Source organism: Podarcis raffonei, chromosome 16 (genome assembly GCF_027172205.1).
Source record: "Podarcis raffonei isolate rPodRaf1 chromosome 16, rPodRaf1.pri, whole genome shotgun sequence".
NCBI classification, from domain to species: domain Eukaryota; kingdom Metazoa; phylum Chordata; class Lepidosauria; order Squamata; family Lacertidae; genus Podarcis; species Podarcis raffonei.
Genome location: NC_070617.1, coordinates 26,662,888 through 26,680,225, shown reverse-complemented (window position 1 = coordinate 26,680,225; position 17,338 = coordinate 26,662,888). Strand labels below are relative to the sequence as shown.

Below are 17,338 nucleotides of genomic sequence, written 5' to 3'. Positions count from 1 at the left end.
GTTAAAGGGATTTCTTTGTTTTATAGCAATGCCTTTATTTAAATTTTCAGTGATATACAAGACCTGGAAAGTATCAGATTGGGAAACGCATGGCTAGTTGTTAAAATATCAGTAGATCTGCAAGTAAATCTTATGCAAGCCATTCCAGGGTAAGCTGCTGTGAAATGTTTCTAGGCAAGTGTATGTTTTGGAATAACTGAAGATATAGCCTGAGGAAAACTTAAGCAGCAGGGAAATCAAGAGCTCTTCCAGCATGGTGGTACCGCAGGCTGGCTACCAACGCGGGTGACATTCTAGTATTAGCTGGTGTACTAAACCCACCTTGCATATGTTTCCTAAGGAAAACAGCCAGCCACTGATGAAGCCCACAGAGCCTCCTGGCAATTCTCTGCCTTCCTGGCGAATGCATCAAATCTTCCACTGCAGTCTCACTTCTATTTTGGGAGTTTCCCTAGAAACAACATCAGTGTTGCTCTGAATAGATGCAAGTGTCTTGTTTGCAGTAGTCCAGGATGCCTGAAAACCAAAATGGGATATATCTAAGTTATGCCACTAGGCAGGTCTGTGTGTGTGTGTGTGTGTGTGTGTGTGTGTGCGCGCGCGCGCACCCGCTGTGATTTTCTGAGAGTCAACCAAGCTCAGAGTGTAGCTTCCTCAGAATCTCAAATTTGCTTTCTGTAAAACATGTTTTCAGCCCTTAACAGCTGCAAGAATGTGTTTGGACAGCTGCTGAAATCTTTTTAGCAAAGCCAGACAATGGTCTGAAATCTATATATCTTTGGGTTGAAGCAAGGGGCTCTGTGCCCTTTATGGTTCCTACCCTAACCCATTACAATAACCAAGCAAAATACAATTTGCAGGGGTGTTATGTGGGGTTGTTGTGCTTTAATTGCATTATGTTTTTATATACTGTAATTCCCCCCCCCCAAAAAAAAACCTCATGAAGGGTGGATAAGGAATTCAATTAATGATGATGATGATAATAACTATCATTTATCAGAAATTGCCTAGCATCAACTGATTTGAGCATAATTTGCACTATCTTGCTGACACTTAACCGGTGCATAGCACATCCAGACTACTCAAATAACTTTGCAGGCATGGATTCTATTATGTTTCATTGGTCTTACACAGTTCAACTTAATGTCTGTCAGACATTCAATAACCTGAGAGTTCTCCAACAATTTTGCATATCATGCATTCTATTACTAGATCCTGTAGAAGCTCTCCAGCAAGGGGATCAGTATTCTTGCCCTCATAAGCATGTCAAGTACAATGCAGTAGAGGGCAAGTGGGGTGCACAACTTGGACCCTGCCATATGTCTCCTTCCAGGTAAGCCCACCTTACCTGCAGGTGTGCAGTTGAAAACAGACTCTGCAAGCTGGAAGAAGGGCTCCCCAAGGATTGTCTCATAGTCCAGGTGGCTTGTAGGAATGAGCTGCCGAGTGGCATCTTTAAAGAGCAGGTCACTTTCACCGTACGCCTTTGATTGAAAGAGCTGAAAGGTCAAGCCTACGCTTTGTTCCTAAAAAAGAGAAAGGTGAAGCTGTGGAAACGCAAGTACAAGCAAAGCCAATATAGAGCGCTTCAATATCTTTTCTGTCTGGTTATGGACTGTACAGATTGCTTCACCCATTTCCCCCTCTGTAGTCTGCTAGGAAGCATCTCTATCATTTTGACTCATTGTTTTCCAAAAGCATGGCCTTTATTTTCCTCAAGGGGCAGCAATTGTAATTGGATGTCCAGCAGTGGCGGGTGGGCATGCAATCCCCCCCCATCCCCCAGATCATGTTCCCAATTAAAATCACACCACCAAAGGAGGCCACAGAATATTCTTTGGATGCAGAGTTGCTTTTCCACTTGCAGCTTAAAGCCAAACAGCAATAACTGGGTGTAAGCTCTCACAAATAATGTTTAAGCTCTTACCGTTCAGTCTGACACGTTAAAACTGACCTGTGACTTCACCAGGAAGTCATAGACCTTTGCTACAGTTACGGGGCGTGTCACAACTATATTGGGAGGGACAAGGCCCAGGTTGCAGACTTTCCATTCTGTCACATTTGCGCGGCTGCCGTCGAGGCACAGGAGTTCAAGGTCACTTGGAGAACATCCTTTTGCCCAGCCTGAGCTATCCAGGTCTGTGAAGGAGCAAAAACAAAGCAGTTCTTCATGAGATCCATTTGCTTTGTAAATAAGATCCAGATATCTGTCATTGAACTATTGATCATTTTAAAGATCTCTTATGATATCTTAAGAATTAATAGAACAAAAGAATGCAGTACAATTGTTTTTTTATGCAGGTGTTAAGTTCCAAGAGTTCCGATATTCTCAGAAACAAAAGTACAGTAGCACTAGTTCATTCTTACGACCGTTAGATTAGATAGGCTATTTAACTGGTGATAACATCTGGAGGGAAGTTAAGTTGAAAATTCCCTTTGACACCTTACTGGAATCTTAAAAGATTGAAAGAATCATCTTACACTGAATATTCTGGAGCAGGTTATGGTGTTCTAAAAAAGCCACATCACCAAAACTTCTTCCACTGGGATCACCAAAGAGGCATCTGGAAGAAGAGTGGTCCAAATCCAGCAAAAGTTAGTCACGTGAATGGCTTAAAACACAGTCAGATCATTCCCCCCCCATTGAGTTGCAAGCTGCATTTACAGTGTTTTTTACATGGGTGTGCCCCTTATGAGTGAGGGGTGGTGGAGAAATTTGGCTCAATTTCCATTTTGATACTAATCTGCCTGATTCTCACTTCCAAAGATGATACATGAACCAAAATGTAGCTATTCTTAGAAATTTGCACTTCTCTAAATATAAAGTGTGTCCATAAGTGTATATATTAATGAAAATAATCTATACAAATGCATTACATTATGTAATATTGCTTGCAAAATGTATGTATTAGGCAAACCTGCAACATACAAATATGTGTCTGTTAGGAGAAAATAGCACTAAAATGCTGATTATTTTTCATGAGGACTTAAAAAAAAATACATCGCAGACTGGTGGGGAAAGTGACAAACTGAATTTAAGATTGAGGAAAAATGAGAAACAGAGAGAAGCCAAAATTTACAGATTTCTCCATTCCTCCTCCAAGCATGATTTAGTAGTCTGATAAAACCCACTATTTAACTTAGTGTGTAATGACTGCCACCAAGGAATTTAGAGTTTGGCAGCAGTCAGTCATTGGTTTTTTTAAATATAATTTTAATTAAATGTTTCCTTCAGTTACAAAATCCTTTGTCGCTTTTTTCAGGCAGCAGTCTTTTCTACAAATCAGTTACATTAACCTTATAATGTATACAGCAGTCATTTTTAAGCAATATCCTTCGACTCACCTGAGGGCACCCAGGTTTCCATAGTAGAGTTCGTTGTGATTGGCTGCGCATCTGGATGACCCCCTTCCTCCCTCCGCCTCCTTTTGCCCAATGCAGACTTTGCAAAGGTTCCCACCACCTCCTGGCATGCACCCCTTCCAGAAGTAATTCTCGTAAGCTTTCAGTGGGGAGAGAAGGGCCAGTAGTTAAACTCGCAGTGGAACAGTGGTTAAAAGCAGTGGAGGAAATTATTCCCTGATGACCGAAGAAAACTAAGGAACAGGATAGCTAATTTTACTCAGCTTGCTGTTGCTTGTGCAGAAAACTTTTAAAAGCAAAACTAAACAGTTGTTTATATTTATTTCTCTTTCAGCAGCCAGGTATCCTTTGCTTTTCTAAACGCTTGTGTGATGCTTCCCCTGCTCTTTCGGTGCATATGAGTTTTGCTAACTTGAACATTTTGGCTGAACTGATTGTCTAAATCAGAACTTCCAAACCAAGGTATTGTTCTGCAAATCAGCCATAAAAAAAAGTTTGTGTCTGTTGCAGCAGTGAAAAGCAGCCAATGAGAGAGTCTTCTTTGTATACCTTGTCTGTCCAATGCAGTTTGTACACATGCATAACTTGCCGCACACGTCACCTTGATTTAATTTACACATTAAAATCCTTTTTTTCTGGGGACAGTAAGCTTCTCTCAAAATACATTTGTGCATCGCAAGCTGGATAAATTTGTACCACAAGCCCAGTATTTTCATACTTCAGCAGTATCAATTCCCACCAGCATTCAGGCCCCAGATAGAGAGAGGCATTAATGTGCAGCTTATTTTAATTTCTGTGGCCACAGCAGCACAGGGATGGGGAACCTATGGACTTTCAGATGCTGCTGGATCACACCTCCCATCCTCTCTGATGGTTGGCCATGTGGCTGATGGAAATCTAACATAATCCTCAGGACCACGTTTTTCCCCAGCCCACACTGTACCGGGTCATGAACTCGTTTGAAATATTCAGTAAAGTAGGCCCCATTTCCTGCTGCACATGTTTAAACCAGGCGTAGCTAATGTGTTGCCTTCCAGATGATGCTGGACTACAATTCCCATCATCATTGACCATGCTGCCTGCTGGGACTGATGGGAGTTGTAATCCAACAGCATCTGGAAGGGACTGTGTTGGCTAGAACAAGTAGGAGGCTTAAATGGAACATAGAAAGGGAAGTGGCCTAGGCTTTTATCCTGATTCAATAAAGATCTAGGACAGGCTTCCTCAACCTTGGCCCTCCAGATGTTTTTGGCCTACAACTCCCATGATCCCTAGCTAGCAGGACCAGCAGTCAGGGATGATGGGAATTGTAGTCTCAAAACATCTGGAGGGCCGAGGTTGAAGGAAGCCTGAACTAGCAACACCACTCCCTGACACATCCACTCCCACCTTTCCTCTTGAATCAAGTTGTCCCCATTTGTTTTGTAGATTCGGCTGTAATTCTCACCAGAGCTGAGGTTGCAGTTGGCAGTGCCATTCTCCTGAGCCCCCACCGTGTACTGGGCAAGGAGGAGCCACCCTCCTGGACTGTACACATGGCTGTGGCAGGAGCGCCTCCTCCCCAGATTGTAGATGTTCACATGCTTGGCATTCTTCTTGACAAGGGCCACTGCATAAATTGGAGGAAGAGCTGTGTGGCAACGAGGAGGCATTAGAACATGGCAGCAGGAGCGGATCTACTATGAAATAAAGGAAGCTTAAGCTTTGGGGCCCCTAATCCTAGAGGGGCCCCAGAAGCAACTTTAAAAAGGGAGGGGTCTAGTAGATGCAATTTGCGTTGCACGAAAGCTGGTGGGTTCTCCTTCCTTGGAGGTTTTTAAACAGAGTTTAGATGGCCATCTGTCATGTAAGATCTAGTCTAGATTCCTGAATTGCAGAGGGTTGGATTAAATGACCCTCAGGATCCCATCCACAATTCTATGATTACAGGCACTTCCCTTTACCTGTAAGGTGGGCTGGCTTCTCAGTTTCCTCTTCTCCCTGAGCTGAAGTACATTCTTCTCCTGTACACAAAAAGGCGTAAGGAAGTGACGTCTGAACAGAAGACTCATGCCTTACACCACTTGGTAGGTGCTCAATACTAAACACGGATTGATCTGATTCAATCTTCTCCAACCTGACCTTCCCCCCATATTTTGGACTACAGCTCCCATCAGCCCCAGCCAGCAGTGTCAATGGCCGGGGATGATGGGAGTTGTAGTCCAAAACATCTGAAGGTTGTCAGTTTGGAAATTACATCAATTCATGTCTCCTTTAGCAAAGTGCCTTTATATCAGACACAGGAGCTATCAGTTTCTTTCTCTGAGGGAGAATTCCTCTGGAAACCAGAATCCCTAGCTGAGATACCCATGTTGGGAATGCCATGTGAACACTCTGGCCCCAGAACTGAACCTTCAGGCCACATCGCAATATCCATTTGCTCCATTACAAATTCACTGTGGCACTGAGGAACTTGCACCAAGAAGACAGGGGCACAGAAAAAGACCACAGGCACATTCTTCGTACATGCCTGTTCATTACTCGATGATTGCAGCATCAGCTATTGCCTTGTAAATGATCAGTCACACAGTGAACACCACTGTGAGCACTGCAATATCACCTGTCAGTGTCAGAAAACAGCAGCACAATACTGACTGTACTATTCAACTACCAGTCATCAAGTGCCAAGTCACAGAGTGATGCACTTCAGTGCACGAGTCAGCAAAGTGCTCTTTTAATTCTTCTGGGTTGTAAGCTTTGCTGAACTGAAAACGAAAGCCATTGGAGTGAGAACTCTGAATTGGATGGCAGTAAAGGCTATAAAGGCGATTCATTCGAGTGGTTTAAAGTTAAGCGTCATTCCAGGATGTTTTAAGGATTTATTTTAACTTTCATTTTATCTTAATACTAAGTACATCTGCTTGTGTTTGTGGCAACAAGACATTTTATGTTTATTGTTTGCAATGACTCTATGGCTATGAGCAAGAAATATTTATCATACCATAACAGATGCGCACACACACATCACATCACCTCACCTCTGCCATGCACCAGATTAGGCATTTTACACACCACTGACATTTACGGTTATCTGCAGCAGCTTGCAGACTATTCCCCCTGCATGTTTAGAGGTCTTTTTTATGTTTTACTTCTATTGCCACTCTAGTGAAAAACCAATTAAAATGTGTTAGTTTGGTGTGTTGTTTTTTTTAAAAAAGGCAGCTCACCATAACATTCTGCAGCCACAGGAACAAGCGCGCATCTCTCTGCAAAGTAGGCATGTGTGGCGTCCAGTGTAACGGCGTCTGCCTCATTGTTCTGCCCCGTGAAAAAGTGCACAGTTGACACAGTCTGACATTGGCATGTTAAAGAAAGCCACCCCCTTCCCTGCAAGCCATGGAGTTCTTGCTAGAATCGAGGCCTTTTCCCAGCCATCGTCTGTCTGGGCTGGGAAACAGGTAGAACCGGAGAAAATATTAGTTTTATTAATTATACCCCGCCCATCTGGCTGTGCTGTTCCAGTCAATCTGGCCTTATTGAGATGGGGTGATTTATTTGTATCTTTTGCTTATGTAAAAAGAAAACGCTGCCGGTTTTGCTTCCCAGACTGTGCGCAACTCACCTTGATCAGCTCAATGCAGTTGACCATAGAGTTTGCTTGGACACAGACCAGCGGGTGTGACCTGACATTCAGAGCCCACTCCTCACATTTGCGGAGTTCAGCGTTGCTGATACAACACCAGCGGACCAGGCTGTTGGCCAGGGAGCTCCCTGAGGCAGCAGGAGAAGGTATTGTCATAGGAAGGAGAACAAATTGCATCACCTAGTAACCGAGCTCCTAGTACTTCAGAGATCTGAGGCATAGGCTCACAGAAAGATATTTTCGTAAAATCTGCAGATGCTAATTTATATTATAGAAGCAACTTTAGATGGTGAGCCAGGTGGTTTCCCATCTAGATCACCCCAGATATATACTTTAGTTGATTTGCACCCCAAATCAGTTCAGTTTCCCTTCCATTACAAAAATTCGTAGGCAGTGTGCCCCTGAATAATGCCCAGTGGTTGGGAACTGCAAGTGGAGGAGCACTGCTGTTGCACTCAGGTTTGGCTTTTGGGTGGCCTTTGTGGCAGCTGATTGGCCACTGCAAGGACAGGATGCTGGGCTATCTGTGCCTCAACTGGCCTGATCCAGCAGGGCTGTCCTTATGTTCTTATTCATTGCCCTCCAAAGCATCTCTAGATGAGATCACATTGAATTAATTTATACTCCTAATTCAGCATCCAGCCCAGTTCTGCCTCTCAATTCAGTTAAGCATCCAGAAACACCTGGGACTCCTAGAAAATGATCTGGGGCCCATACCTCAAGGGCTGACCTCCAGCTACGCTCCTAGTGCTATATAGGATCTTCGGGGCTCTTTTGATCCTATATAGGATCTTTCGGGACTCCCCATGATTTCATGAGGGAGGGAGGCACTCTCTCACCTTCATGGCCCAAGCCCTGCAGCAGAGCAACATAATCCAGGCCAAGAATGTGGGTGATTTCAGCCTCCTCATCAACAAGCTGGAAGTGGTGCGTCGCATCGTGGAAGAGCAGGTTCTTCCCTCTGAATGGCGCAGAGGCAAAAAGCTCGAATCTGGCCTTCTCTCTTCCCTTCTTTCCAAAGAGGTGCTAAGGACAAGAGCAAGTTTCAGCTAGCCTTGGGCTACCCAGCAGAGGTGGCTATACGATGAAATAAGCCACTGGGACAGCCAACATGGCAACTTCCAGGTATGGTTGGGCTGCAATGCCCATCATTCCGGATGACTGGCTATGCTGGCTGCAGCGGATGAGAGGTGGATCGCAACAATATCTGGAGGCAGTACTGGCACATATGATGGGGCAAAGCTATCTTCCCAACACCAGCATCACCGCCGCCTCTCTGGATGGGATGGGATTTCGGCAAGGTCAGGGCCATGCAGCTGCACCAGTGGGACTGCTGCTGCCAAACCAGTGCTGCTCCTGGTGCACCCATATAGAGACCCACACCATCCTTATCATGTCAGTGCCATCCTGGTAAGTAGCAGTGACACCAGTATTGGGTTTTAAAAAAAATTATCTGCCATGACTCACCCAGTGAGTCTTTGCTATTTTCTTCCAAATGCTGATATAACTTCAGCATCTCTTTTCTAGTTATTATTTAGCTGATAATATAGTGAGCCAGCAGCAGAATAATTGCACCCCCCCCAAAAAAAGAGGCCACATATCCCCAAGGGAAAGAGAGAGTGTGGACATGATTGCAACACCCTACGAAACTGGCTTGGCACCTCCCACAAGCCATTCAATTGGTGAGAGCTTTCACCAGCCTGGCCCCCCCAGATGTTTTGTACCACAACTCCCATCAGCCCCAGCCAGCATGGCACATTGATTTAGGAGCACAAAAACTAGAGCACTCAGTTTCAACACTCAAAACAGCCAGATTTTGTCGTCTGCCAAACACTTTTTAATTTTTTTAAAATGGAATTGTCCTTTTGGCTCTCAGTAGCTCTTTGTGTCAACTAGGCCTCGGGCATGAGCCCTACTGTACCCCTCCTTGTGTTGGCTAAGAAATACCTGAATGACAGTCAGAAACTTCTTGGCGATCTTCTTGAAGTTGTGGCGCGTGACAATGGCCCGTCCTGGACCTCGGCCCAGATTGCAGGCAGCGTAAGCAGTCATAGGACCTGTTGACCCATCAGGACACAACAACTCATATTCTTCTTGTTCTGGCTCTGAACAAAGGGAGGGGAAAAGAACAACTGGCATCGAGAGAAGCTGGAGTGAGAGAATTTAACATCGGGCTGCTGTACGTCTCCAGGGCAGATGTTAAGGTGAGAGTCCCCGAGCAAGAAGTTTACCTGTGGCGTTCATGATGGCCAGGTGATCCAGGAAAGCAACATCTGCCACCCCAATCTTCAAGCACCTGCACACAGATTGAAGTGGCGTTAGCACAGGAGGCCACCCAGCACCTGCTCCAGCCCCACCCGCCTGCACTTCAAGCACAAGCGCAAGGCCACCTGAAGGCCCCATCTGAACCAGAGAAGGGTTCGCCACCGCTGGTCTCACAGAAGTGGTTCTTGTCCTGGATGTAGGATTTCTGTCCTTGGCAAAGGGAGCAGAGCTGCGGAGAGGCGACTCCGATGCCGGGGATGCAGCTGGCATTGAAATAACCACCGACGACTGGAGAAATGAGAAGGGGAGACATTCTCATGGAAACGCACTGCTAAAATAACACAGATTCTGGACTCAACCTCTGCATGATCAGAATGTAAGAAGAGCCCATCTCGGTCAGACCCAAGAAGACAGAATGTAGCCCTATCCTCAGATAAGCACTCACAGAAATGTACCCACTATGTTGTATTCCTAAGTATGGCTACTTAGAAGTAGACCCCTCTGAGTTCATTGGGACTTCATTCTAGGTATAGGACTGCAGCCTGAGGTTGCAAATCTATAACCATATCTACATCCATATAAAACAAATCTATAACCTTTTAAGACATTCCATTGAACTCAATAGGGCAAACCTTTGAGCAGACATAATACTGTATGTTAATGCTGTAACCAAACATTTTCAAGAGTCAGACCCCAGTCTTCATCTATTTTTTAAATTAGAATTAGGAGTTTAATGTCTCATTGGCAAGGTGATAGTTCATCACCTGGGCTGCAAGTTAAGAATGTAGGTGCTTGTTTCACTTAGGCTACTTTGGGGTCTGGTCTCTTTCTGCAGCGGTGAATGAAAAAGAAATTAATCAATAATATGTTTGCAACTAACAATGAATGGTAGCTTCTGCTTAATCATTAATTTTTAATTAACTGTAAATTATATTGCACTTTCTTTTCCTATATTGAAGTTTTGGTAAAGTGTGGGTTTATTGAAACTTAACTGGTAAAAGACAAGATAATTAGCCAACTAAATTTCTTGAATTGGTTGACAGACTTAATCCTTTTGAAATTAAAGGTGCCTCATAATGATCTGGATCAAAAAACAAAAACAGGAAGGGAGCACTTTACCAGGCAACGCCATGACAACAGGTGCTTCCTTTGGGTGTTGTCAAATTGGTTTGCAGCTCTCCCTGAAAAAAAGCTCTGGCCAAACAGGATCTGAGAACCTGTCTCAGGATCTCATCACGTGTTTATGTTTTGTGGGCACAGACGGGTATGAGAATACATTGTGAGGATACTTTGTGCATGTCATGATAAATTCTCAGGTGCGGTTTGCTTTTCTTTGACACGTAACATCCTGGGTATCGTCCAGCCTTAAAACAGTTAAGCAGTTTGGTGCTCTTTTGGTTTCAGTAACATGCTCTGGCATTTCTCCTGCTCAAACCAGGGGCACTAAAGAGGACGTCATGTGGCAGAAGTGGTCCCAATACAAGAAGGACTTGGGATCTATGGTAGGTGCTTTGCACATTGTCCTTCCCCTCAAATTCCAATCGGTTGCAGACCTTTGATACAAGGCTAAGCATCTGATCTTTCACTATGCACTCACTGTGGCTGAGGGGCTGGTCTTCATCCCATACGAGGTCATTCCTAACCAGAAGGAAGCCCAAAGGGATGTTCCAACCAGAGGTCCACCTGGCTCCATTGTGGCAACTGCGGCTCCCTTTTAGCCTTTGGATATCCAGCGTTCCTCGTCTGGCCACAGCTACAGCAAACACACAGTTACCTAGTGATAAAAAAAAGTACAGAAGATACAGGAACCATGTTAATGAACACTGAGAGATCTCTGTGTGAACAGAACAGCCTTCCTCAACTGCATGCCCTCCAGTCGTTTTGGATCACAACTTTTATCATAGAGACATGCTGACTGGAGCTGATGGGAGTTGTAGTCCACAACATCAGAAGGGCACCAGGTTGGAAACGGCTGTACTACACTAAGCCTTCCTTCGTGTTCTCAGGATTTCCTAGGGAGAAGGAATGATGGTTGAGCCCATAGGAGCCAACTCCTAGCAGCCGACGGGGCTTTGCCCCACCAATAAAGTATCTGAGGGGCTTGTCCACCCAAAAGTTGATGGGCATTGCCATTCAAATGACTGTGTTCACCACATCATGTGATCGAATACCCAGGGTGGGGCTTGCCTTACCTCCCTCCCCATATTTTATTCAAGTTGGCACCCTGGTTGAGCCAGTTAAGTCTGTGTTATGTTGATATGCTCTCAGTTTATCACAGATCAAAGCAATGTCTGTGTGGAAAAAGCAGGGCCAGTTCTGTTAAAGAAATGTTTACGGTACTTCCAGATGGCAGTTTAATTTACAGTTGGGCTATTGGCACCAGTTTTGTTTTGTAAATTATTGATTTTTTGCTGGAAAGATTAGATCCCAGATTAAGTTGGGGGGCAGGTTATGGACAGACATTTTGATGCCAATGATGTCATGAGGACCCTGAGGAGCATCTATCCCATAATAAAATCCCAGAGCCAAGGGAGCGGGCCTCCCTCCAGAGCACACTGCTTGGAACACTTCCATGACCCTTGACCTCCATTGCTAACCTAGGTACACCAGGAATTGTGCTGACTCAAGGCTTGGCTGGGCAGGCTCTTTACATTTCTGTAGGCTCTGGTCAATTTGCTGGGTGCTGACACCAGCCCTGGGGGTATGGTCACTGACTGACCTTCCATATAGATCTCCTTTGCCACCACAGTCAAGCCATAAAGCTTCACAGCTGAATACACATCTCCAGCATCTAAGGAGACAGCATCAGCTTTGTTCACCTAATTAAGAATGAGAAATAGTATTTAAAACAAGCTTCTGAATATCTTCAGTACAAGTTATTCTAGTCAGGCAGACTTTTCCCAACACTTCCTGGGATTATTGGCTAACATCCTGCCTCTAGTCATGGCAGAATTTCCTCTGGTTAGGATTTAATAAGTACGTATGTGGCAATAAATGGGCTGTAATCTCTCACATATTAAGCATGAAAACCTGCCACAATAATTGCAGTTATTTGCCTGGGGCAACACCGCTTCCACCCTGAACAGATGCTGTGCTCAGCTAACCCCACAATTAATGTGCGACTCTTCATTCTCACCAGCGGTGGAGCGTGATTGTATGGTGCCCGGTGCATGCGCAGCAAACGGAGCCCGCTGTGCACCAGCTCAGCCCTCGCCACTGAAATTGCCAGAGTAATACCATCCCTGAACCACTTTGTGAGGCACAGGGCCCTGCAGCACTTTGCAAGGCTCAGGGAAGGTGACATTAGAAGGACGCCATGTGCCCTTCATAATAATAATAATAATAATAATAATAATAATAATAATAATAATAATTTATTATTTATACCCCACCCATCTGGCTGGGTTTCCCCAGCCACTCTGGGCGGCTTCCAACAAAACACTAAAATACAATAACCTATTAAACATTAAAAGCTTCCCTAAACAGGGCTGCCTTTAGATGTCTTCAGTCACAGCCTCACCCTTGAGGGTCTGGAATCGAAGGGCACATGGCTGTTGCGTCCTCGTGGCGCAGGGCTGGCTCGGGGGGGGGGGGCGTGAGCAGCACACTGTGCCTGTCAGAAAAATGCACCCGGGGCAATCACCCCAGCAGCCCGCCCCCCACATACCCTTGATTCCCACCATCAACAACCTGGTGCCCTCAGGATGCTTTGGAATGCAACTCCAATAAGCCTCAGGAGCATACAGCCGTGATGGCTGGGCCTCATGGGATTTGTAGTCCAAAATGCCCAAAAGACATCAGAACCACCAAGCCCACCATTCTGTTCTCACAGTGGCTGATCAGATGTCCTAAAGGGAAGCTGACAATAAGGGCGTGAGCGAAACAGCGCTCTCCCCTCCTATGGTTTCCAGGTATTCGAAAGCACTGATGCCTGCTTCGACTGTGGAGGTAGAAGAAATGAATGAGATCCGGGGTTTGGATAACCTCTGGAATTTCTGGGTACTCACTCTGATCTTGTCAATGCAGTCGTAAGTGTTGTGAGCTCTGATGCAGGAAACCCTGGCGAAGGCGTTGACCGTGGCAGGAGGCAACACTGCCAGAAGCACTTTGGATAGCTCTGAGCACTTCCTCTGCTCCAGGTCAGAAAGGGTGCACCATCGGAACTTCTTCCCTGCAAGAACAGAAAGAGCAGGCAATATTATGAATAGGGTAGAAACTGAGAAGCTTGAAGGTAAGCAATGAAGAAAGTTGAGGAGCAGAAACGGCTGGTCCCTATTTGAAAAACAAAACAAAAACATGCTATGCAGTCTGCGCATCATTGATGAATGGCAGAGACATCAGGACAGGTTTTGGGGGAAGAAGTCAAGGCCCCACGTGGCAGAATGAGCAGGAGTCCCCACCTCAAAGCAGGAGTACCACATTTTGAAACAAGTCAGGTGATATGCATTGCCTGTAAGGGAGAGGGACGCTGCAAAACAAGGATGGGGAACCCGTCTCCCTCCAGATGTTGTTGGACTCCAACCCCCATCAACCCCTCTCTTTCTTGCTTTGTTCCCAACAACACGGCTTCCCCACCCCAACGCTTACCAAACAAATAATAAATAATGAGAGGAGCACTGGTGCTGATGGTTGGCACAGCATTCCAATAACAAAAAGACATAACATTTTAGAAATTAAAAATAAAGCAGAAGACTAGTGTAATGGTGGAGGAGCTTGCTGGCGTTTGCCTCTTAAAAGCAAATTAGCATTGTTCAGGGTGGAGGCTGCCTTTCATCTCCCTCAGTGCCTCCACTCTTACCTGTAGACCTAAGAGAAAGAGTGGTCAGGAGGATGAACACAGTGGCTGCTGCAGCCTTCATGGCCAAAGATGCAAAGCATAAATCCAGTTTGCCTCCACACACTGAAGCCTCTGCCTTGCCTCATACCATGAATTCCAGAGCTATGACTGAAACAAACAAGGGGTCTTGGCACTGCCTTAAATATTTATTTTCGGGTTTGGGGGAGGATTAACAAAAGAGAGAGAGAGCAACAGCAGCAGCATCCACTGGATGTAAGGATGATGGGCGGGGAAAGGGGCCCCATTCTTAGGCACAGATGGGAAGTGTTAGCAGGGCTTGGTCAAGAGTTGGCCTGACGAGTCTGCGAGATAGAGAGAATAGATGAGTTATAACATTTTTCAGTCTTCGCACACTGGCAATCTGTCATAGATAGCACTGTGTTGGGCTTTAAAAACCTCATTTCACACTCAGCAGAAGCAACTGAACCTTAAATCTCCTTTTGAACTAGCATTCTGAGGATTTTCAAGTGTCAGGAATGGATTTTGAAGAGAGAGAGGGGGGGAATGTGATCTACCCACCTGCACACCCTCAGTCCCTCAGTTTTTTTTATAAAGGTTCCGAGTCCTTCACCTGCATTCTCCAGATACAAACATACATACATACATACATACATACATACATACATAACCTTATCTGTATGCCATGTTTCCACAGTTCAAGCACAGTTCAAGACACTTACAATATGAAAAAACACATAACTACAACATAATAAAAGTAGATATAAACAATAAAACATTAAAAAATATACCACGAAACTGAACATAAATGAGATCTTAAATAAAAATACAATAAACCAACAGCAGCAACCCCCTCCCAACCAAAAACTGAAACCACACCCCAGCCCAAGAGTCTGTTCAACAACCTCAGCTTTTGTAGCTGGAGTCAGTCAGGACCCTGCCTGCATAAGCCAGTTGGAAAAAGGCCTGCACTCAGGGATCCTCACAATACACACATCCCCTCCTGGATTGCAGGTGGTTCACCTGAGTTCATAGCAGAGATGAGATCTGAACTAAGTAATTAATAAATCTAAATTAAGGCAATACTTTTATTATTGTTAATATTATGATGTTTTTACTGTTAGCTTCCCTGAGAGTGTGTGACAGAAAGACTGCTGGTGTGGTGTAGTATAGTGGTTAGAACTTTTGCCAACCTGGTGCTTTGTAGATGTTTTAGAATACAACTCTCATCAGCCCCAGGGACATCACTGGGCAGCTATGTTGACTGGAGCTGATGATGTTCAAAACATCTGGAGGGTACCAGATTGGGAAAGTTGATTTACAATGCAATCCTATATAAATACACAAACACAAGTCCTGCTATCCAAACACTCACTATACAAAAATTCACTGATCCAAACATGAGGAATTTGTACCCAAACAAAAATATGCACCGCAGATTCGGATATCCAAACAGCCAGACCTGCATGCATTACTGTAAACAAATAAGCAGCCTTACTTTTTTGTGTTTTGCTGTTCCACAGCAGCAGATTCACATGGTAGGAGGGAGGGATGGATGGGGAGAGATTGGACAAAGAGAGCATTTGTTTGCCTTTTGCAGTTTCAGAGGGTTTTCCTGGTTTTGCCCATCATTTTGGAAGCAATGGAAAGTGTTGACTCGTTATGCAAATGCTTGCCTGACTTCCCGAGAATGCATTGTGTTTATATAGCGAGACCTGTCTTTATTCAGAAGTGAATTTATTGTGACTTACTCCCAGGTAACTGTGTACATACTACTCAACTGATCCCTGGATGTCCTGTTTTTGAGTGCAGCCTCCCCAAAAACACATTTTGGAGGGCTGTGCTTCCATGCGAGTCACCTGACTCGTGTCGAAGTGAGACCCCGAAAGACGGATTCCCCCTTTTCCCCTCTGTGGCATGTTGGAGGGTATGCAGTGTGTAGACAACTGCACCACGAAGATGGTTGTACTATGACCAGGGTAGCCCAGGTTGAAGCCATGCTTGGCCAGAAGATGACTGTGCCTCTGAGCTACTCGTTGCCTCTGACCATTTCTACCTTACAGGCTTGTGAGGATAAAGAGAGGGTGGAGATGAACCACTTATGCTAACCTGAGCTCCTTGAAGTAAAGCTTTGTTTAATAAAGTTTAATAAATGTAAATAAGGCGAGATGTATAAACTCAATGGAATGATCTCCCTAGTGAGGCCTGCCTGCTGCTGGCGTTAACACCTGCCACATCCACACCTGGCTTCCCCCAAAGAATCCTGGGAAATTGAGTTTACTCCTCACAGAACTACAATTACCAGCACCATGAACAAACAAGAGCTCCCAGGATTACTTGGGGGGAAGCCATGTACTTTAAATGTATGGTGTGGATCAGTACAGTAGTGAACCCTTTCTGTGCTCTGTCATTATGCATCTCACCTCCTAGCCATTTAAGGGAATATGGATTATCATTGCTGTTCTCTGTATGTGCGTGGGGGCCTTTCCCCCCCCCCAACCTGATGGTTACTTTTATTTTTTTTATTACGAATTATTGTTCCACATAGTAGCTCCCCATAACTTATGCAGAATGAAGACGAATAAATCGAAATATAACTTTCCAACAAAGCAAACGCATCATTGTTAACAGCGGCGTGGCTGCCCTGATGCTAGTCGTTCCAGAACTGGATAAACTATCTGGCATTGATTTATTGATGGCTGTTTGCAAATGTGTGCGTGAGACGCCTTGGAGACGTTTTGCGGCATTATTATTATGCTTTTTCCTGCGTGAGAGAGGAATCCCAAGAAGCTCCCGGGCTTCCCTCAAGCCCCGCTGAGGCGAGGCGGCTGAGGCGCTGCGACCTAACCCAGCGCCTCAGAGAACCGGCGGCTCCTCCTCCTCCTCCTCCGGCCCGAGGCCCGCCTCGCTGGCTCGTGCTCTCCAGCTGCGCCCGCCCAGTCGCTCGCTCCCTCCCTCCTTCCCTCAGCCCCGGCGGCGCGGCAAACGAGCAGAGAGCAGCCGCGCGGCGGGGCGACTTCTCCCTCCACCGAACGAGAGAGCAGCAGCAGGGCCAAGATGGCGGCGGCGGCGGCAGGGGCTCTGAGGGTGGCGTGCGCCAGGGCGAGCGGCAGGTACCGCGCGGCAGTCCTAGCGGCGGCGAGGCGTGAGGGAGAGGGAGGCGGGATGGTTTCGGAGGAAGGGGCTGGCCCTCGAGGGTGAGGGAGGTGGGGGGAGACAGGCAGACATGGCGGGGCGTGAGGCGCAGGGGGCGCAGCGCGTGCTCCGTGCCTCGCCATGCAGGTGTCGGGTGG

General features: G+C 45.7%; 2 protein-coding genes across 7 annotated transcripts in view; one reads left to right on the top strand and one right to left on the bottom strand.

Moving 5' to 3' along the window:
* Window positions 1-256: 256 nt before the first annotated feature.
* Window positions 257-16,797, bottom strand: LOC128404163 (serotransferrin-1-like). Of its 6 annotated transcripts, none has more exons than XM_053369579.1 (17): window positions 14,049-16,797; window positions 13,258-13,421; window positions 11,970-12,069; window positions 10,848-11,024; window positions 9,376-9,538; window positions 9,217-9,281; window positions 8,933-9,090; window positions 7,825-8,011; window positions 6,965-7,113; window positions 6,570-6,660; window positions 5,307-5,366; window positions 4,811-4,993; window positions 3,346-3,502; window positions 2,482-2,564; window positions 1,955-2,139; window positions 1,349-1,526; window positions 257-516 (listed from the first exon to the last, which is right to left on the bottom strand). In XM_053369579.1, exons 1-17 carry the CDS (start codon window positions 14,107-14,109, stop codon window positions 464-466), a joined length of 2,214 nt encoding a protein of 737 aa, XP_053225554.1. In that variant the 5' UTR covers window positions 14,110-16,797; the 3' UTR covers window positions 257-463. The 6 variants fall into 6 exon arrangements, with proteins under 6 accessions (XP_053225554.1, XP_053225553.1, XP_053225550.1 ...); XM_053369578.1 differs by having other exon boundaries at window positions 15,544-16,797; XM_053369575.1 differs by having other exon boundaries at window positions 13,258-14,389; window positions 15,544-15,615.
* A 184-nt stretch (window positions 16,798-16,981) lies between these two features.
* The window catches only part of PISD (phosphatidylserine decarboxylase), a 38,104-nt gene continuing 37,747 nt past the window's right edge, over window positions 16,982-17,338 (top strand). The window contains exon 1 of the mRNA XM_053369588.1: window positions 16,982-17,158. Coding sequence (XP_053225563.1) covers window positions 17,103-17,158 — 56 coding nt within the window. The 5' untranslated portion in view covers window positions 16,982-17,102. The remainder of the gene's footprint in view (window positions 17,159-17,338) is intronic.

What these genes read in the sequence shown, in the direction of transcription:
- LOC128404163 (XM_053369575.1), bottom strand. Translation starts at nt 13,569, where the DNA reads ATGATGCGCAGACTGCATAGCATGTTTTTGTTTTGTTTTTCAAATAGG. An exon ending in GCAGGGCTTGGGCCATGAAG is followed by an intron (nt 7,114 to 7,824) that starts GTGAGAGAGTGC and finishes CTGCTGCCTCAG; the next exon opens with GGAGCTCCCTGGCCAACAGC. An exon ending in GAAGCCAGCCCACCTTACAG is followed by an intron (nt 4,994 to 5,306) that starts GTAAAGGGAAGT and finishes GTTGCCACACAG; the next exon opens with CTCTTCCTCCAATTTATGCA.